The 21992-nt window shown below is 42.9% G+C and overlaps 1 protein-coding gene across 5 annotated transcripts in view; it reads right to left on the bottom strand.

Moving 5' to 3' along the window:
• pde4ba (phosphodiesterase 4B, cAMP-specific a) overlaps nt 1-21992 on the bottom strand; it is a gene marked incomplete at its 5' end in the record, with an annotated part of 131841 nt that continues 109849 nt past the window's right edge. For 3 of the 5 annotated variants that reach the window (XM_079267108.1, XM_079267109.1, XM_079267110.1), the window contains 9 exons: nt 1-3715; nt 3815-3997; nt 4457-4579; nt 4694-4848; nt 4996-5095; nt 5422-5586; nt 5702-5994; nt 8679-8772; nt 18176-18288. In XM_079267108.1, the coding sequence (XP_079123234.1) occupies nt 3284-3715; nt 3815-3997; nt 4457-4579; nt 4694-4848; nt 4996-5095; nt 5422-5586; nt 5702-5994; nt 8679-8772; nt 18176-18288 (1658 nt within the window). In that variant the 3' untranslated portion in view covers nt 1-3283. Of the gene's footprint in view, nt 3716-3814; nt 3998-4456; nt 4580-4693; nt 4849-4995; nt 5096-5421; nt 5587-5701; nt 5995-8678; nt 8773-9640; nt 9753-14166; nt 14267-18175; nt 18289-21992 lie in introns of those variants that run through there. The other 2 variants (XM_079267111.1, XM_079267112.1) reach the window with 2 other exon arrangements.

Raw genomic sequence — 21992 nt, 5'->3', positions numbered from 1 at the left:
TATTCATGCTTTGCTTTTAATCACTTAATAGAAAAAGTATTTCAGATTTATTTTGGAACACAATATACAATATAATACCATACATCGTGTGAAACATTTAATAACCTACCAATTGGCAGACTTGAACATATTATTGACAATAAAAAAAAGAAAACACCTCTCATGCAGATAGTGCTAAATCTGGCTAACCATTTGGACACAACTAGGACCAAAAAAAGCTTGAACATAGATAAACAATGTTAATACTGACACATTTGAATTTCAAAACTGCTAACAAGTTTGGTCAGAAAGACTTCACACATGAGCACAATCAGTTACAAACGATCATGTTTTGTTGTTAACTTCAGAACGATTCACGTCAGTGCCGGGCGTATTGTAGCATGCTACCAATACCGTCCCTGTGTTATCTACTTTTACGTGAAGTGCGTTAAGTGTAAAAGGAGTGCTTTGTGTTTGTCCGTCGAACCTGTATCTATCTGGCCTCATATATCAGCAATCTGCATTCAAATGCTGGATGGAGAAGCTTGAGTTGTGACAAGCCTCTGAGAGACAAAAGCTATTTGTGTACTTTGATACCAAGCATTGATAAGCTTCTGTGTTACTTAGCTAGCTTGCACGTATCCTATATCCAAGCCTATGCAGTTTAACATGTCCTCTATGTTGCCTCTGGGTTACCAAATTGCTGCTGTCAGATGGAAATCTTGTAGCTTCAAAAACTCAGTTGGACCAAAATAGTCTTCCATAAGAAAAAATATCCAACATTCCATGTCCTATTCTGGCTATTATCTCAGAAATGTAAGATGAAATTTAATTGAGAGAAACTTACATTTTCAGAAATGCAAAAAAAAGATTGTGATATTAATTAAGATTTCAAAGTGATGCCAAAGAGAGAACATTTTGGTTTAATATTCATGCATAATAAGCTGAATATAATGTTTTTCATTTTCTTGTGAAAATTTAAAAAAGGCTATTTTGGAGTTACAAGGTTCTAATGTGACAACAACAACATGTCTCTTTAGCTGCTGCTCTGCTGGGCACTCAAAACATTGTGCGGGTATATACTTAGATATATTTATATATATATTGATATATATATAAAAACAATATATAATACATATATAAAAAGACTCTAATCCAGAGTCTTCTACACATTAGACACCACCACTTCCAGGTAATGCAAGTGCATATAAATTAAAATATATTTTACACTGAACCAGAATTTCTTATTTACAAGCTTAAAGTATAGAATAAATACACACTGTTATAAACAGCAAAAAGGACCAACTTGAGCTCCTAGCAACAAACAGTAGAGACAAAGGCGTGGAGTGATGGGGGTAAGGCCTGATGACAAAGTCAACACATCCAAACGCACACACAAATACAAAACCTTCCATACATACATACTGCACACAAACGATTGCCACTTAAGCATGATGGAGTGAAATTAGATGAAGTACCTTCGAGTATATCAGTAAACCAATATGAAAATGGAGAGGTGTGATTATAGATGCAACTAAAACATCCACAAAAAATTGTTGTGGAAATGTGAGGTCTGCACACCATTTTCCAACTATTTTCAGAAACAATAATAGTTTTTATTTGGTTTTGTTTTAAAACTAGAGCACCTAATTATTCCTCTTTTTTCCCAAAGCGTACAGTCTGCCGTGCTGAATCCAGCAATTCCACCAGACCCCAATAACCCGACTGTCCTCGAAACCCAATACAGTCTAGGGGGAGGGAGAGGAATTCAAATGACGTCAATGAGCTGAGGCAGCACTTGAGGGATTTTTTTTATGGTGCGGACGAAATAGCCGACCTGATTGTTTTGGGGTGGGTCCGTGGAGCCCATAAGGGTTTGTAAACCATGTGAATAGTGGTGCTGATGAGGGTCTGAGAGCGCCTTTCAGACAGGCAGCTGTAAGAGGACCTTTAATCATCTGGCCTGATTGCAGAGGGGCAGCGGGGGGGGGGGGGGGGGCTTTACATCAGACGGGTCCGGGGTCGGGACCTGTTCCATATAACAGGATTATTAAGACTGCAGCATACCTATGGGCTGAAAATAGACTGACCACTGGTGTGAATTTTGTCCTTGGCAGACTTCATTTCTGACTTTATCATGGATCTCGGCAGCAGCTTGGTGTCACGGGCTTTTTGCTTGTAGCACTGCTTATATTTCTGCTGATTGTATCTGGTCTTACATGGTAGGTTATCAGGGTTTGAACTTGAATAACTTATTGTACAAATTGTACAAATCAAATGTCCCAATGAGTTTACACTGAGTGACTATCTGACCATACAGTTCCATTTCTATGGTTGAGCATTTTGCATTAAAAGTCAAGTTTTGTTGTGAAAAGGTAGGAAGCCCCAAATGGTCTGCAGACCATTACAATGGAAAAGAGAAAAGGTGATGTATGAAGGGATGGAGTATGAAAATAGACGATGTATTTCAGTGTGACCATCATTGACCGACATCTGAAATAGAAAGCAACATGTAACATGAACCATGAGTGAACATAAGCGTTTAAAATCCACATGTAAAACATTGTGCTCGGGTTGAACAACGAATGTGACAAAATGTGCGTATAATGTGTGTGTTTATGTTTCTCTATTCAGATGAGTTTGTCCAAGAGTTGTTTGTCGACGTTTGTTTGGATTTCTCTATTGCCCAATACATGGAAGACTGTTCTCTTTTTAACATACAAAAAAGATTTTGCTCCTTCAGATTTAAAAAAAAAAAAAATTTCACAGATATACTAGAGTGTTCAATAAATAAAAAACTATTATAAAGACAATAGTAAAAAAGGCACACGAAAGTCCTTTGACAAATGGTACAGGAAAAAAGTAAACACTTTCTCTTGCTATACAAATGTGTCCCCGTCAGTAGATCTTACTCTATGCTACTTCTAGATCATATCATTTTTGTAAAAAAAAGCCTTAAGGTACAAAACGTCTCTCAGTAGTGTCAATGTCCATTTAATGCCAGTCCAGGAAAGAAAAGTAACCATTTTCCAAACTGGCCAAAATCCTTCAAGTTCCACCCTCAGTCTCGCCTGTCCACCAAGACTAAAATGTTTGCAGTAACTATTTCCTGAGAACGCTGAAGTCGCCTCACCGAAACTGTCCGTCCGTGTCTAGCTTCAAACACCCAAGTGCAAGACGCCCCAGTGCGGGACCTAACTAAGCCCTTGCTTCTGTGGGCTTATTAAAAAGCACAGCTGCAAGAGGATCTCCCCTCTTTTGCCAAAAACTTTCAAATCACCATGTGAGCCTGATGATGGAAGCCCTATGTGTCCGTGGGCGACGCCTCGTGTGTCACGATCTCTATTGTTGGCTCCATCATGCGGCCTTCCTCGAGCTCCTGACCGTCCAAATAGTCCAGGGGAGGAGAACGAGAATCTCCTAGACTGTCCTCCTCCTCTTCTAACTCTTCCTCGTCGTCTTCCTCCCCTTTGCCATTTTTCTCTATTCCATCCAAGTCCTCCTCCTCCAAGGTGAGCTCAAATTGAAACTTTTCCCCGCCTCCCTGCCCTCCAGTCCCTCCACTGTGTCCGTGCGTACCCTGGTCGTAGAAGGGCGGGGAGGGACTCTGGGGGATCATGCTTTGGTACCAGTTCCTGTTGTCCTCCAGCGTGTCCAGAATGTCCTGGGCGTCTGGGTGAACCAGATCGGCCCAGGTCTCCCACAGAGGGTGCACGATGTAGTCGATGAAACCCACCTGGAAAGGAGTAAGGAGTCAAATAAGAACTGGAGATTCTTTTAACGTATTGACAGAAATATAATGCCCATATTTCTTTCTATGTCCTTCATTGCCTACCTGGGTCTTCTCCACTGATGCTGTGTGTTTATCACACAAAGGACTGATCTCCATTCCCCTCTCCCTCTCTCTGTCTCCCTGGTGGAAGAACTCATCCATTATCCGATCAGTCCACTGACGATACAGCTCCAGGGACTTGGTGGGGTTACTCAGGTCAGCACAGTGTACCATGTTACGCAGCACCTACAAATAATACAGAATTGCAATTCATGAAATGCTTATTTGCTTCTTATTTGGCGCATCATTTTCAGCTTTTGTTATTTCCCCCAAGAAATCTTTAAATTTCGGAGAAATGAAATTCCCGTAGAACCGGCATTTGAGGCTAATTCTATAATGTCCTTTGTTGTGAAAGGAGGTCAGTCTACACAACAGTCTAATAAAAAAGAAACCCAAGAAATGCCATTCGAGGGGACGTGCAGAGGGAACACTTAAAGGTGAAAAAGAAGATGGATGGGGTGAAAAAAGGAGTGACAGTGGGGAGCAAAGGTCAGCTATGTAGGAGGCCGGCTAATGGCCGTTGGCTGAGCAACCTCTGCCAAATGAGAGCTGGCGGGCTTACAGTATTGATTCAGTTTTTTTGTTGTGACTGCTTACTCTTTTTTTAAGATGTTAAGAAATTGTTTTGCAAAAACCAAAACCTACCTGTATCCTGTCGGTGTAATTGTCCAGCAGCAGCACTCCAGAGCTCGTCACCTTCTTGGTCTCCACCATGGTCTTCAGATCAGCCAGCAGACTCATGTGTTTGGACATGTCCGTGGCCAAAACCTGACCCAAATAGAGAGGAAAACCCCATCCTCCGCATTAGGACAATTTGGAAAGGTTATGATTTAAATTAAGATAACATTAGAGGAGCGGAGAATATGAATCAGGATATCTTACCATGTCGATGACCATCTTGCGGAGGGACTGTCGCTGCTTCTTAGCGAGGTTCTGGAAGATATCACAGTTGTCTTCCTGTAGTAGCTTGAATCCCACAGCTAAGTGATGGTTCTCCAGCACAGACTCATCGTTGTACATCAGCGCCAGCTCCGAGTCTGCAGAGGCATTAAAAAGAGATTTCAGTATTTTAGTCTTTGTCGTGACTACTTCTATCTGGTTGTATAATGCAACAATTTATATATTTTTAAAGAAGGCAACAAATTAACCGACTAAGTTCCGCGTTGAGTGATGTTTTGACTCACTGGTATTGATTAGGAATTGGTTTGATACTCCAGGATGGTCAACATCATGGATAGCTGCAGCAAAGATGGCTGCTAGGATCTCAAGATCTGTGAAGACCGCCTGTGAAAAAGAGAGCGAGGGAGGAAAATAAGAACATTAAAGTAATTAGAGGATAGAAAAAGCACCAGAAAGGACGAACGGATATGTATTAACCAACTAACTAAAGAGTATGGTGGAACAGATAACAGACCCGAACCAAGGTTTTACACGGCAACCTTCCAGAGTAGATTTAACCTTAATTTGACTCAATAAATTAGGGTTCTGTTCCTGTCACGTTTTGCCCGAGTCAGAGTTGAAGGACGTACGCCACTTTGTTTTTAGCACCTCAGATCAGGGTCTTGTTACATTATCAGAGTATCAATACTTCTCTTTATAAAATGACTTACATCCAGGGCTGGAGTGGAGAGCAGGATGTGTGTGGACTGGGCTACGTCAGCAGCATGCAGGCTGTTATGGTAGGCCACATCTGAATGGTAGTGATCTTCCAACGTCATCATGTAGGCCACGAACGTATCCATGGGGATCTTAAATGTCTTGAACAGGTCTCGCTCCTAGAGAAACAAACAACACAGTGATATAATGAGGATCAAGCCTGGATCATTTTAGTCGTGATCAAACAGCATTTGAGTGAGTGAAGAAGAATGCACAATTCCAGACTCTTCATACCTGGAAGATGGCGTACATGATGCAGGTGAGAGGCCGGTTGTGGGAGTACTCCGAAACAGTGAAGATGTTCAGACCCCACTTGTTGAGGTCCTCCAGCTCCTTGGACAACAGCTCCTCCTTGTCGGTCTTGACACCGAAGCGCGAGATACTGCTCGTGGAGAGCGAGGGCCCATGGGAGACCTTCTTGACTCCACTGATCTGCGTCATCAGCTGCTGCTGCTTCTGCTGCTGCTGCTTCTTCTTCTCTCGCGTCTTGGATGTCGGCGACGGGATCTCCATATCATTCTGTTTGTCTGAGGGAGGGCAAGAAATAAAGTGTCAACGTTGTGAGGAAGAAGCAGGTAACATTTCCATTTGACCTCATACAGCACGAGTCTAACAATTGCATGTACTTCTCAATTAAAAAACGACTTCAATGCGTAGGCTGCCTGAGGACCCACTATAGAAACACCTGCAGCGGGTTAGCTCCCGAGGGATTTACTGATTCACTTATTCATTCATCATCTGTGCCTCCATTCATTTGTTCATTCGTGCTGCCCTGTCCTCCACCTGCAGTTTCTCTTTCTCTGAGCTCCTACTGTTCATTCGTCTCCGTCCTTATGCCCCCCCCCCCATCTCTCAGCAGGTGGCTCACATTTCATCTCCTGCTCCTTTCACTCCCATAGGTCAGTCCATTGACAGACTGAGAGCTGGGGCTCCTACACAGTTAAGGCCGTTCCATAAAGACTGCCATTCAATAAGCTGCCGCATCTTTCACAGCTTTATCAAATCACTGAGTGTCGAGTGGGATTTGTATGTTTGGTAATAAGTCTATTCAAACACAATTGTTCTAAAGTGAGAGTGACGTCCAACAATACACAGAACACCTGCAAGGCCTTCATGTAATTCAAAAAAGTGTGAATACAGTTGATCTAAAAAAAAAAAACCCCACAGGAAACATGCCACGTTTCTTGTAATAAGAACCAGGCCCTTGTGTTGACTGCAATCACAGAAGAATTGAATGAAATCCTGCAGTGACTGGCTGTCGGCACGAATGTGAGCTGCGCAGTCATCTATCAAGCCTCGACTCAGCTCATCGCTGGCCTATCAGCCTTCCCCTGTGGAGGGTTATTCAATTACCAGCTGTAATTCAAATAATCACTTTCTCTCTCACGCACTCCCTCTTTCTCACAGTTTTCTCTGTTTTCTCTGTCTCGCTCTCTCCTCAGTCCTCCAGTGGTAATTGAGAATGGGCAATTAAGCGCTCTCAGACATGTGCTGCGTGGGAAACAAGGGGAAGAGCAATATATTGCCCTCTAATTTATTACAAGCCATCATTACCACCACTGCTGTGTGGTGTTTGTGTGGCCTGTACGAGATCAGATTGTGAGACAGTCAAGTCTACATTTTCATTCCAATCATCAATTGCTGTATAAGTAAAAGCAAATGTGTAAACGCCATGCACTCTGTTACACAGATGATCTGATATGACTGATAAACTGCTCAGGGTTTTTTTTTAGCAGTCAACATGATATCCATATATCACCAAATTATGTCTCTCTGTCGCATTTTGACCGTCCTTTTTGTGTATTTTTTCTTCTTCCGTCTGTTTACACTTTCTCTCATCTTGTCATTTCTTTTCTTCTCTTTGTAGAGACTGATTTACAAACAAAAATGAAGCAGCTGAAGTAAGGATCTGTTGATTTGTTGCTCTGTTCTTTCGCTCCTATTCTCCCTTCTCTTTCCTGCTACTCTGTCACCTCCCACGTTCATTTCGATTTCTTCTTCATCCTCCTCCATATGCTCTTCTGTGAGAAACGCAGGTGCAGTAGGGAGGGTGGAGGCTTTTTGGGGCCATTTTTCCCCCCTCAGTGTATTGCTGCTGGCCGATCAAAGGGAATTATGACAGAATTATACTGCTAGGACAGCTGTGCTGGGGGTCAGGCACACGTCAATAGCCAGCAAGCAGTCGCACAACAACAAGGTGTCCCCGCCGACAAAGATGCATTCAGACTGGGATGAGTCACCAAATCTGCCGAGCTCATATCGCTGCCAGCAAAGGGGGTTCCTCGGTCTGTACCTCTATTTTCTCCCTCACTGCAGTCAGCTCCTCCCTCGTTTGCTGCGTCTCTGTCTCCCCTCAACCCTCCTCTCACTCTCTATGATCTGGCGGTGAGGGATCGGCTAACAATCCTACACTGGATCAGGATGCCAATCGATTGGTCTACAAATAAGGTCTTAACAACCTTTAAGTGCATCCTGTCTGCCTTCTTGTATCCTCTTTGTTTGTCAGTCTATATTTCTTTTGAACCATTCACTTGTCTATTAACTTTGTGCATCTGTCCTCTAGATATCATCACGCTTCTGTGGAAATATCACATTTACCAAAAGCCAACTTTTAACCCATTTGTAGAAATTGGTTGATTGTCCCGCTACAGTGACTTAAACACGTGGTTAGGTCCCAGAGTTATGAAACATGTTGTGCATGTGGGTGACAAAAAAACAGAAGAAGCAATGTCTCTAAACACTATCGCCATCTATTCTCAGATCTCGAATGTGTAACCCATGCTGACAAATCCACTTACTCTGATTCTGGCTAACAAGCTCCCATGTCAGTCAAATGGCACTTTTTACAGAAGCCAGCCACTTTAAACACACCTTTCTCTCTTTGAATGTATATTTCTTACTGAAATTTTTATGGCTATTTTGATCCCGATGCCATAAACATCTAGACAAAGCTTTATGGCGCAGCGTTTTATGGTACGCCCCCACAGAAAAGCCTGCAAGAGCAACTTGCACAGCAACATCATGTGCTGAACCTCCATTGCAGCAAAACAGAGAAGTGGGGATCTGTGTGAGCCACTAAATATTATGTATATTTGTAATTCACTTCTAAGATTACATTTCAGTCTGTGGTCATTAAGCGTGGTTTATTAAAACCAAATTGGTGGATTTATTAGTGGGTTTTTGAGTGCATGTACACAAGACTTTCATTTACCTAGGAAGGTGTTGGAGATGAATTCAGAAACCTGATTCCCAGACCGACTCATCTCAGATAGGTGCGTCAACTCCCGATTCAACATTCTCTTGAACTGCAAGAGAGAAACAGGAAGAGGAGGGGGGAGAGAGAAAAGAAATGTCGTCAGTTTCCACTGAGGGAAAACCTGGAAGAAATGATGGCACAAGATTACATGGAAAATACAGCAGTATCCAGTTTTATACCACCAGCCCTAGAATATTATTTAACAACAGCGTGAAATGCGGGTGGGGGACACATGTTATTACCCCCCACATTTTCCCTGGAATCAATTAGGCTGCGGATTATTATTTGTTTTACCAGTGGGGAAGCAATCACCTTTTAATGCTTTTAATTCACCCCGGGCAACCAATTTACAGTTTTATTACACTCAATCACATTTCTTGGCCTATTCAGCTGTTTCATTTGCATCAGTGTGCAAGAATTTCAATGATGTCAACAGGAACATTTGCACACAGCTCCTTACATTCATCTTTGTAACAACATATGACGATTTTCATGTAGTTTTCAATCATTATGAACCGTTTTAAATACATGAAATAGTTCTGGGAGACTGATGCATTTAACAGTACACGGAGACCCAAGCACTGCAGTAGCAGCTGTTTATGACAGGCATGCGCGCACACACACACACACATACAGAATAACACACATATACAGACACACAGAGCTCTGCAGAGGGCTCAAGATGGAGCCTGAGCCACAAAACACCATTCTGTCAGACCACCCTCATCATGATGGAAATAACTTTTGGTGCAGTTAGGACAGCACTGTAAGCTCCACAAAACCATGAATAAAATAATAAAAAATTGAAAATTGAATTTCTATGGAACTGGCCCTTAATGCAACAGAAGCACAGCACAGAGAGGTACAACGAAATGGGAGCGTTATTCCGACAAGCTACGTAGATAAGCGCCACACACCTTAATGTAACCCCAAGACACCGACAGCAGGTAATTGGCTTCAGGCATTTTGGACCCTGTTTTCTCGTTCCTACACAAAGCCAGAACTGTAATCCAATGGAAATAAAAAGAGGGAGGCGAACAGGAATATTTCAGCGCCAAAAAGAACAAAAGATCCCTTCTTCTCTCCTCTTGTTCTTCACTTCTCAGCAGCTAAGAGAGCAGCTTGATGATGTCTCACTCTCCCTCTCGGCAGCAGAAAAAGAGCAGCTCTGAGTCTCCATGTCTGGGGATGGATGCAAGGGTAGATGGACAGATAGAGGTGGGAAAAAGTAAGCGCTGTAGCCAGGCTAGGAGAGGAGGAGATCCAACAGGCTCGGTGGTTCGGCTGGAGCAGCAGCAGCTGGAGCCGTGAGCTGGGGACTCTCAGTGCACTGATGAATTATAGAGGAGCGAGGAAGGGAGGAGGGGCAAATAACAATGATGGAGACAGGAGAAGGAGGAGGAGGAGGAGGAGGAGGAGGAGGAGGGAGTGAGGCAACGATGTTCATCTGACTGGAGGGGGGGTTCCTCCACTGGATTTGTCTTGCTTTGCTGCTCTCACTGCCGTGGTGCTCACTCCCCCCTCCTACCCTGCTTCTCTCTCTTCATCTCTTTTTGGTTCCCTCCCTCCTCCGTCTCTCCTTCCCCTGCTGTAGTCTGCGAGCCCCAGCAACACACTCTATTCAGAACACATGATTTGACAGAAAGTGGGGAGAAGGGGGGGGGAGCCCCAATTACAGCTGGGCATATATACATGAGGTTGTGGAGAGATGTTTGAGTGACTGACATATAATATTCATACTTGGATTCCAGATGTAACATTTCCTCTCTTCTCTTGTTTTCCAGCTCTGCCACCACTGCATATACATCCAATCATCTCTATTTCTCAGCCCCTGTAATTCCCTCTTCAAGGCATTTTATTTTATAAAGTCAGCCAATGTGAAGGAATGTCATGGAGCCACACAGCTCTGCCGTCCCTCTACAGTAAAACAATGAGGGTGGATAGAGGGGATGGGCACGTTTTAAAGAGTGTGAATGTGACTGTATTTTTATGGCCATTATCTCGATTATCACCCTCTCCCTCTTTTGAGTATTCTGTTGTCTCCTGACATCCCAAGCGCGGCGAACTCATAAGCCTGTTCATTATCCGCACCCCATAATATTATTAGATGCTATCAGCGTGTCTGTGGAAGGCAATTTGTAACAACTGGTAAGGAGGAAAAAAGAAAAAGGAGAGATGGGAGATAATTGCATCCTTCCCCAATTTAGGTGACAACAGCTCACGTTATTTTTCTCTCTCTGCCTGTAAGTAAGTGTGTATGCCAATTACCAGAACACCGCAACGCCATGGCAACAGCATCAGCCAGCCAGGGCTGTTTTGAAAGGAGAAGGGGAGAGAAGAAAGGAGAGGCTTCCCCTTTCCCTTCCCAGGCAGACATGCAGTGAAGCATGCTGAGCTGTCACGAGGACACACCACACACATCGCCTCTGCTCGCATCCACCGATCCCCCCCACACATCCTCTCTCCTCTCCACTCCGTCTCTCCCTCACTCTCCACCACTTACATGTCAATTTCTCTCTCGGCTGCCACTTGCCAACACAGTCATCAATCTCTCTCTCTGTCTGCCTCGCTGGCAGAATCAATGGGCTGTCCTTGGAGCAGGTGTTGATACTGCTGCAGTGTACAAGGCTATAGGGCCACCTGACTGGAATGTACTGTTACGTCAGTACCACCGGCCAATTGCGATGGCGCCATTTGTGATTTTTGTCGATTTTGTCACGACTTTTGTTTGTGAAACCCCTCGAGGATGGCTGCAAGGCTTTGCTAATGAGAAAATATCCATAGTTCTTGTCGCTTCAGAGCCAATCCATGGGAAACGGTAAACAGAAGTTCCCAGAGAACCTCTCAGTCTGATGTGTTTGTGTGCGTGTACGAGTTCGGAAAGATGAGGGGAAGATCAAAGCTTCCCTGAGAGGATCCCGGATTATCCTCCCACTGAAGGAAAGAACCAGAAGCAGGGAGGTGGGATGCAGGAAATGAAGGAAAAAAATAAAAAGAGAAACCGAGGAGGCAGCTCTTTATATAACAGCTCACTGCGTAATATATAAAGAAACCAGAAATAACAGGAGGGGATGTCTCTCTGCAATGTGTTGAAGAGCTATGCTTCCCCAGAGGCTAGAAGAAATGCCTCAGTGCACACACACACACACACACACACACACACACACACATCAGCCTACGAATGCCATTATCAACATTTAAGCACAGTTGATGCTCACTTGTCACATGCATGTTTTACACACTTGTTCCCATATGTTTCCTTATGATTGTGTTATTACCATTGTGTACTTCATTTATTCTTCATTCAGGGGCAGAGGGGAATCCTCTTTACCTCCTACTGACACTGTGGCGCTGGAGGAATATCGGTCTCTCGGAGCTCTGTGGGTATCTCTTTCCAACATACTGTATATCTATTATTTGAGCCATTCTCTTCTTACCATCCTCAAGCGGTTCTGTTTTTTCTCTGCATCAAAGATTTAACAGTTTTTTAACCTTGTGTGGTAGATTTTTCGCATTTCTAAATTGACACTGTTGGAAATGCTTTAAATTACTAAAATTGTCGACTAAGGCCTGAATCATAAGTCCAGAGTCTAAATTCTTCGCTTCAAATAACATCCATCTGGAGGGGTTCAGTTTGAAGTTGTGCCTTTAAGCCACTAGTGGGTGCACTACGCTCTGTCTGCTGTAGATCAGCCTGCTCACTGTTCAGAGCGTATTGACCTCTTAACCCTGCAGCAACAGAAATGCACAACTTGACTTATGGATAAACCTGATTAAATCCAATTTTACGATCAAATGCAAACAAATGTTATGGGGATGTCTTAACGAATGATGGAAGTGTGAATGATAGACGTTTTGAAGAACAAAGGAATTACACTATGAGGTCACATCATCGTTATATCAATTTATCAAGATAATCACATATTTCCGGTATGCAGCGTAGCTGACTGTGACCTACGTAATCTTTCCTTCTAAACCAGCAAACTTGCAGTGCTTGTGGTTTATCTCTAGTAATGATATGACGCAGGCTGGTAACATCGATGCAATGGCAAAGACCCACAGTGACATAACTCTGTAAAGATCAAGGAACCAAACTACGTATGAACCGTAGGTTGGATGAAGCTACAGACAACCCAGAGAGACGGTCTGACAACCTCTCTTGTCCTCTGACTCACCTGCTCATGCTAGTGTGTGTCTGTATGAGAAAGACTGCATTCACGTGTCTTCGCAGTAGGATGTTTAAAAAAAAAAGAACTGTCAGCTTTAAAAACCAGAGACAAAAAAAAGGGAGAGATAAAAGTAAGAAAACTATTTCTCAGCTGAACGATTCACTCCCATCACTCCCAGCTGTTCAAGGCCTCAGAGTCAGATGTGGTGTGCCACACCATTTTTTTGGCTTGAGGAGAACAGTGAGCAGGCTGCGCAACTGTGCTTACTTAAGCTCTGGTTGCTTCGAAAGCAGAAAATACCACAGAAGCAGTATTACACCAACAAACAAGAAAGTATTGTATCACCAAAACCTCTACTACATTATCCAACACTCAAATGAATGCACAAACCATATGGAAAGCAACATTTTATCATATTAATAATCGTATGGCATGTTTCCCCCTAAACCTGGGGAGAAATTCCCTAAAAGATTTGCTTTACTCTGCGTCCCATTAAGCAGTATCGAATGACTTTGCCACGACCTTACTACCACCTATAGGTCACTTAATAACCTGGGATGAAATCAGTTATACATTGTTCCAAGGAGAACAAAACAGCCGCTGCAATAGATAGTCTCTAGAATGTCCATATTTTCCTTCGATCTGCACACCCTGGGAGAAAAGTTAAAGTAATCCCACAAACTAAAGTAGTAACGGGACAAAAAGACAACCTCAAAATCCAGAAACAAACATTCCATATATTCTGCCCTGAATTCAACTTTGATCTTTCGGGCAAAGGATGACAAGAGGTCTCACAATACAACCACATATCTGTGTAGTCACATCTTAATTCAGCTGCATGGACAAAGATTCTCAAAAGCAAAATGAATGCACCACTGCCTCTTGCACGAAGTGGTGCAAGTAAGTAAAAAAATCAACAAGTAAAAAAGAACATAGCTCTTAACATTAAAAACATACACTTCGGTATTAAACAGCAAAAGAAAGTCAACATCACATGCTGTGAAAAGGAAGAAAACCCTAAAGTACACTTTCAGCATCAGCAGTTTAAATTCCTCTGACGATGGCCAACTTTAAACAACACCAAAGGACAAAAAGGAGCAACTGAAACTTTGTGTTTAACAAAAACTTTAAGCATGTGTGAAATTCACACCATGTTAAACAAACCACAGAAGTGTAGCACTCAAAATCCACACACAACAAAGAATCCTAAAGTCCATTAAGAAACCAAATAAAGTAAAACTCTGAATGTCGAAAACAAATCAAAGAAAACTCACCTTTCTCCAACCATTTAGCTTCCCTAACTTCCTCTCTTTCTTGTCAAAGCAGCAGGCTCCCATGTTGCTGTGTGGGGAGTGCAGAGCAGAGTGGGGCTGCCGTCCGTTAAAGTGTCTGTCTCAGTCTGACTGCAGCATGAGGAAAAGGACCAAGCCGTGGCTCTCTGACGCTGGGAAGCGAAGTTCTAGTGACTCACTTTGGTCTTCAAAGTCTGACTAGGCTTTACCTCACACCCTGTGTATGTGGAGCAATGACTGAGAGAGAGTGTGTGCGTGTGTGAGACAACTCTGCCTCATACACACTCCCTCTCGGGGGGGTAGTCCCGCCTCTCGCGCCTCTCTGCTTGCTGTTCTGCAGCCAGTAATCACAGGTCTGAGGTTTACACTGTCAATATCACGCTGATAACTCTGATGGCTACAACACTTCCTGTTTTGATGAACACAGTGGATTTCCTTGAAGTTAGTAGTCAGTCGCAGATGTCTTGTTTTTTTGTATTCGTACACAGAGCTATGTGGAAACAAGGCCTCAACGTGGTGTTCTACAAACAGTCCCCAACCCTAAAATAAAAAAGCTGCAAATCCTCTCATTCAGAAGCTGGGACCGTCAGTTATTTCCACTGAATGTTTATTCTGTTGATTATTTTACATTAATACATTTTTTGCCTCGTTTATAAGAGTGAAAAATAACTTCTCGAAATCCAAGATCCAAGGTGTGATCAAATAGTCCCAAACGCCAAAAGATATACACTATGCCATGATATAAAACAGAAAAAAAGCCGAAAATCTTCACGTTTGATAAACTGGCAGCAGTGGATATATATTTTTGCTTGATTAATGACTTCAGAAATTCATGTTTCCAAAATGTTTCTGCTAATTGACCAATGGATTACTTAACAGATGGTCTACAACCTCGACAGAGAGGAATAATCCAACTGGCCTTGACCCGGCTTCATCAGGGAGGACAGCGACGTACTGGAACCCTCAGCAGCGGCAGCCTGCTCTTCACCTCGAAGGCTCAGCAGCAGCCTCTCGAACCTCCCCTCCCTTCATACTCTTGCCACAGCTTGAATAACACAACACATCCTAAACACAACAGGTAGTCAAGGGATCACAATGACTGATTGGCATGTTTTTGTCAATAAAAAACAGGTCGAGCGTCACACATCACATGGCAAAGAGGCAGCAGTTGTGTAATGTTTTAGTTTATGGTGAAAACAAGGCGATAGGTGCAATATAGCCGAGACATGAATGGTATTAACCTATTGTTAATATGGGCAAGTGGTCACATACGCACTCCAACACACGCGGACACAGACAGCTCATGCATACAAGACAGACATGTTTGATGGAGGAGTCCTTATCAGATGATTCCATGTCAGGACGCATTCACCCACTTGCCAAAGTTACATCAGTGGGAGAGGGTCATGACACACCATAAGCAGATTGTGCCACCTGATAATGATTCACTGTAGATCAGTTACTCCTAACCTCTCTCAACAAAAACTCACATTAATGGCTGCATCGTTCAAGAAAGAAATCGGCATTGACATTATTCTTTCAGGTCAAATGGTTTGAGACATTCTGTTTTCTAAGTAGAACAATAGAAAAATCAATCTGCCAAAGTCAAACTACTGTCAACCGCTAATGGGGTCAGTCCTATACAGTACTTCGATAGAACTGTGCTTTTATTCGTCCATAGTTGGGAAATTTTGGAATTCCTCAAGTTGGGGAGGCTCATGAAATCAGTCAACACCAGCAGATAAGGTTTTGCTCAATCCTGCCAATTCTTTCTGTGATTGCACGAGTGCTAAAATGACAGTCTGAAGTGACATCATTTGTCCCACAAGTCCACAAATGTATAGGGTTGATATGAGCCAGCAGCTTTATCCCATTGATGAACATCGTACAAAAGATTTGTGACTTTTTATTCTTTTAGGGAAACCTTAGACTCATTCTATTGTCGTACTGTTTCCTCTCTCTAATCTCTGTCTCTCTCCCGAGTTCTGCCGTCCTCTAGGCTTATCGACTTTTAAATGTCTGTTTGTTTAAGTGGTTAATAGTATTTATTCAGTCTGAAACCAGGCCAGCTGACTGTCAATGCTCGATGTGTGTCCAGATGACGACAGCGATGGGAAAAATAAACACGACCATTAACCATCCAAACGGACATGATGGGATGTCTATTGTCGTCTGGAGAGAGAACGGGGGACCAGGAAGGAGACAGGAAAAGAGAGTCACTCTGCCCAGGGGTCTGCATGGATCCCTCTCACACACACACACACACACACACACACACACACACACACACACACACACACACACACACACACACACACACACACACACACACACACACACACACACACACACACACACACGTGTTCTCTCTCTTCCTCTCTAGTTTATTGTTTTTGACTCACTGCGGGATCCCTCGCATCCTGTTGTCCAATTTTATGAGCAATAACAAGCTTATCCTCTTGGCTTGCTTGACTAACTGTTTTTAGGCTCCGTTACACACCGCTGCCACTCACGCTAGCTTCCCGTGAATTGCATTGCCACAGGCAAATCATACAAAGTTCAAGTATTGAAAGTTTTGAGTCAACAAAAAAGGTGAAATCTGTGGATTCCTATAAACTGTCCAACTCTACAGCAGTCTAAGGTATAATTTAAAACGTGAGCTATAACAAAGATGGTCGTGCATCCAGTCTCATGTTTACAGAAGTCACTTTACTGTTGTAGTAAAGGATATATTACAGGAACTGCACACAGGACTTTCAAGATGGTGTCCAGCTACTTGAATGAGAATTGTTCGCTCAGTGCTTTTGTATGATACATTTTTAAAGTAGACCATGAATATTTAATATTTGCCAAACTTTGCTTTCGTCAACTTCTGGTTCCAACATAAAAAAGCATGAACTAGACCTGCTGCACATCACATACAATCGGAAACAGAATAAATAGAATAACCAGTGGGCAGTGAAAAGTTCTTTGACAGGAACGATGGAAAGAGCGCAACAAAAACCACTAGAGACACCAAACCATTTCCTCTTGTCCAATTGACCATTTTTGCATTTAAAAATGTAAAAAGAAAAGAAAGTGAAACTTCGAGTAGAAAATTCAGACAGCTGTAACAGTGCCACCATCAGGAAGTGTGTTCACATGATACAGCCTGCAGCATAGTGGGTGAGACTGGACAGAATGTTTTTAGTAAAAATAAACTTATCTTGCAGATTAGTGAATTAGCAATTCTTAGTTATGTGTAGAGATAATGAGTTATCGTACAAAGACAGCAGACTCAATCAAGTGATAAGTGTTAATCAGCCAAATATTGTTGTGTATTACGATCTGTCAGTGAGTAATATGGTTAAGGGGTCACTTAAAAAAAGAACTGCGCCTTGGTGCACATCACTCACAATGAACGACGCAGAAGCAACAGAATAACCAGTGGACAGTGAAAAGTTGAAGGGAAGATGAAAGGAGGGCCACAGCGGGCCAAGACACTAACAACACAGTTCCGTTTGTCCGACCATTTTTGCACAAAGAGAAGAAAGAAACATAGCAGACATTAATGGAGTTGGGTGATGGTTTAATCAGCTGACGAGTATCATCCAGTCTTCTTAACCTGACAGTGTTCATGCCAACACGTCTTACTGCTGCAGCATCGAACAAACCAACCTCTTCTTACCGTGCATGTGAGGACTTTTTTCCAGGTCATGCTAAGTTCATGTATGTTTACAGCTTCAGTGTCTGTGGATTGTGAACATTGTCGTTCATGTGTTTATTATGCTGAAGGCCTGATGCTTCTTGCAGAGTCCCTTGCTGCTCAGATATGAGAGCTCCTCAAAGAGCCTTTTCTTTGAAAACATTTGCAATGAATGGAACTTTTTTTTAAAATGTTTCTCTGATTGAAATAAAATAAAGGCAACGTTAGCCTTGTGCCCCTGAACATTTTCTCCACTAATGAAGAAGAAGAATGGAGTGATGAAAAATAGCAAACAGCCTCTCCTACCTTGTTAGAGGCCATGTCGCTGACAGAGCGGTAGGTCTGGATGGTCTCCAGCTGGTCCAGACACCAGTCCAACTCCTCCATCGTCTCCATGGCCAGCTTCTGGTACGCCTCATCTGTCAACAAGCAGCCGGCACACAGAGACACACAGTCAGAACAGAAGGCGCACATGGAGCCCGAGCGCTGCCCTGCCACTCCCAGGCAACATCCACTCACGGGTCCTGCTCTGGGGAGGGGAATGGCCAGAGGCGGCACCCGGCTGCAGCGCTCCTCCATCATCAGGAGGTGTAGCTGTGAGGAGCTAGAGCGACTCACAGCTGTCAAAAGGAAAGCTAGGACTTGCTCTGTCACACACTCAACTTTTCTCCCTGTGAGTGTTTGTGTGTGAGACGCCTCACTACACACACAGACGCACTTTACCCTCCTCACAGGAAGCAAACAGACAACTGCAAATCTACACACGTATGCGCACACATAAGCTCTTATCGAAACAAAAATGTCGTGTTAACTATGAATGGATTTTCTGCTCTCTGTGACAATCGTATGTACACAAATACATACTTAAACGTAAAGCAACTGATTAATCAGTGGAATCATATCTTATTACTGACTGTGGACAGATAACTGCACTCCACAGACAGTGATACTGTTTTGTTTGACCAGGAGTTGAGACAGAAACATGAAAATGGGCCAATCTTTCTTTGGTGGGGCATGAGTCCATGCAAAGTTCAGAACATTTGTGATTTGTGTCTGGTGCATGAAGGGTAGCAGCTGCTGTAAAGACATGTGTGGTAACTGTTTTGCAGTGTGTACACAGCAGGTCAAAAGCCCAACCACAGTACAGATACAAATGTAGCCCGGAGACTAAATTTACAGGAAATGGCTTGTTTATCAATTTTACCAGAAATGAACAATATTTCCGTAACATTTCGCAACGGTCACTGTGTGTACTCTATGCTGTCATGTGATTATGCCCTGTGCTGTCTTTTCTTTGGAAAACATGTGTTTTTAAAGTATACTGTATTGTAATTATTACATTTGTTGAATTAGGGCTGCAACTACTGATTTCTTTCAGTATCGATGAATCTGCCAAGTATCTTCTCTCGGAACCGATTGATCATTAGTCAATAAAATGTCAGAAAACAGTGAAAAAAGGGTAATGTTTACAAATATCATGTTGAGTCCAAAACTCCCCAAAACATTCAGTTTAGGATTAAGGCGAAGAAAAGCAGCAAATCTTTCCACTGTTTGGCATTTTTTGCAGAAAAATAGATGATTTGAATAGTTAGCTCGCTAGCTCTAAAAAGTGATTGTAGTGCAACAAATGTAATACATAGAAATGGTATCGAAAACATAACCTAACACTATTAAATAAAGTGAAAGGAGTGTGACAAAGAATGTTGGCGTGCCATGCTAAAACCGTCGGGATAACATCTACAAGTCTGATAAACCGCTTATGTCACAGCAACCGTGATTATCAATGTAGTGAGGGACTTCTTCTTTGAAATTGAAATGAAGCTCCAGCGTAAGTTCAGTCAGTAAGACTACACTCTTGCACGCCTAAGCCCGTAGTTCATTTCACATACATCTGCCATTGACTCCTCATGCATGCTCCGTCATATTTTCCTCGCTGCCATTGTTCAGGGCTGTCAATCATGATATCAGCTGCTTAGATCAGCTGGTCTCCTCTATCCAATAGCACAAAAACACAAATACATTGATAGCCTATCATCTAGCTGCTGTCTCTTTCAAATATGATTGTCCATCTGCCTCTCATACGTTCATGCTGCTGTTATGCACTCCTCCACCTCCCCATCTTTGCCTAGTCTTCGCAGATTCATCTGCTTCATCAACTCATCATTCCATCAGCCTCATCAGCCACCACCACCACCACCACCAGTGTCTGGACTCCACAGGGGGATTTATCTTGCTGCCGCTCAGGGCAGACGCCCCTCGATTACAAATCTCCCTGGAGTCCAAAAGCACCAAAGACTCTGTGAAGACGTTATCATCACATAAAATCTGTTTATAATAAACAATTAACTTTTGTTCATCTGACTTGTCTCTTCTTGATAAAATTACTATTTACAGTACAAAGTGCCTATGACCAGATATAGAGAACAGTGTGTTGTAGCCGCTGCTGAAATATTCCAACACTGTACCTGTGGCTGAACTGTGTTATTCAGACAACTACAACTGTAAGTCAAGGTTGGAAAGCAGAGGGTGTGCGATGAGATGGCCAGTGGGGCTGAACTGACACACACACACACACACACACACACACACACACACACACACACACACACACACACACACACACACACACACACACACACACACTCTGCTGCCTCTGCATTGTGTATACTCTGGGTCTCCTAGCTGCCGAGCACAACATGGCAGCAGAGTGTGCACTGTGGCAACCTTAGCGTGGTCACGTAGAATGTGTCCCCTGCTCTGATCTCCTCGCCATCAAAGACATGAGCCTGTTTGCTCTCCCAAACATGAGAGGCACCTGGCGCTCTGCCCACAGCCTTCCTTCACTCTGAGGAGGGGAGTGAGAGAAAGAGAGGGAACGTGTGTGTGTGTGCATGTGTGTTTAGTTTAACTAGCAAGCTTCTGATGTCAAAACGGCTTACACTCAACTGAGATGTTTCTTCCCCGTATTCTCAACACGTTTGAGGTGGTTTATGTTTTTGAAGAGCATAGAAAGGTCCTTTTCCCTCAAACAGTTTTCTCTTTTGAACTTTTAAACTTTGCTCAGACAGAAAGTAACATATATGTGGTCTTAGCCACCGTCTGGATATGGACTCATGAAGCTATTAGCTTCATACACAAAAACAGTAGAAAGTAATTCTGACAACACTTTTAATTATCTGTCATTTCTGTGTGAATGATGAGGATGTTTTCGTTATTCTATACCTATGAGGATCAAACGTGTAAGAATCATTATCGAGTAAAGTGAGGGAGTTTTTTTGGCTTTTCTGGTGAATGGCAGTCACTGCATTACTCTCTCACCACTGAATTATCAGTTCATCAGATGCGCAATTGTGTGTTAAAAGTATCTGATTATTTGGTACAACAACTTAAGAGAAGTTGACTACAACTGTAGAGGAATATTTCAATGAGAAATATCCAATTACAGAGCTTTAAATTCCTGACCGCTTAAAAAGATTGTAAAATAAAGACTATGCTTTGTAAAAGCCCGATAATACATTCAGCTGAATCAGTCAGCTTTTAGATGGGTCAACGTTAGATGAACTCAGCAATCATGGCACAGTGTTGTGATCACAGTTGTTGTCCTCTTGCACTAGTTTTTCGTCTTTATGCAAGTGCATGCTGGTAACACACAGTGTCTTGCCAACAGATCTACAGGTGTGGGTAATGCACCAAGAAACGCAGCAAATGCAGGGAAGGCCGCAAGATAGCCAACATGGATGTAAACAATGCTTTTTTAATGTACGTTTCATACGGAGGGAAAGCGTTCAACACTATTTCGACCTCAAGGAGACATACAATACTGTTCGGCATTGGACATTTGCTGCAGCTCAGACTGGCTCTTCGCCATAGCAGCAGTCACTGTGGTATTTAGAGCCATTCACCATACCAAACTGACAGAAACATGACTTTAAGTTGTATATCAGTAATATTTTTACAAAACTAGATTGAGTTACAGCTCAGGGCAAGAGGCTGCTGATGTGATCAACAAAAATTTGGTTTGGCATGACGTGTGTTTATGTGTGTGGTTGTGAGGCTGCATTCAGGGGTGAAACGCAATTGCTAGATTTGTTACTTGAGCTCTTGAGCTCTTCACGACTTTGAT

This window comes from Melanostigma gelatinosum (assembly GCF_949748355.1).
Source record: "Melanostigma gelatinosum genome assembly, chromosome: 4".
Classification (NCBI taxonomy): domain Eukaryota; kingdom Metazoa; phylum Chordata; class Actinopteri; order Perciformes; family Zoarcidae; genus Melanostigma; species Melanostigma gelatinosum.
This window is presented reverse-complemented; position numbering and strand designations above follow the sequence as displayed.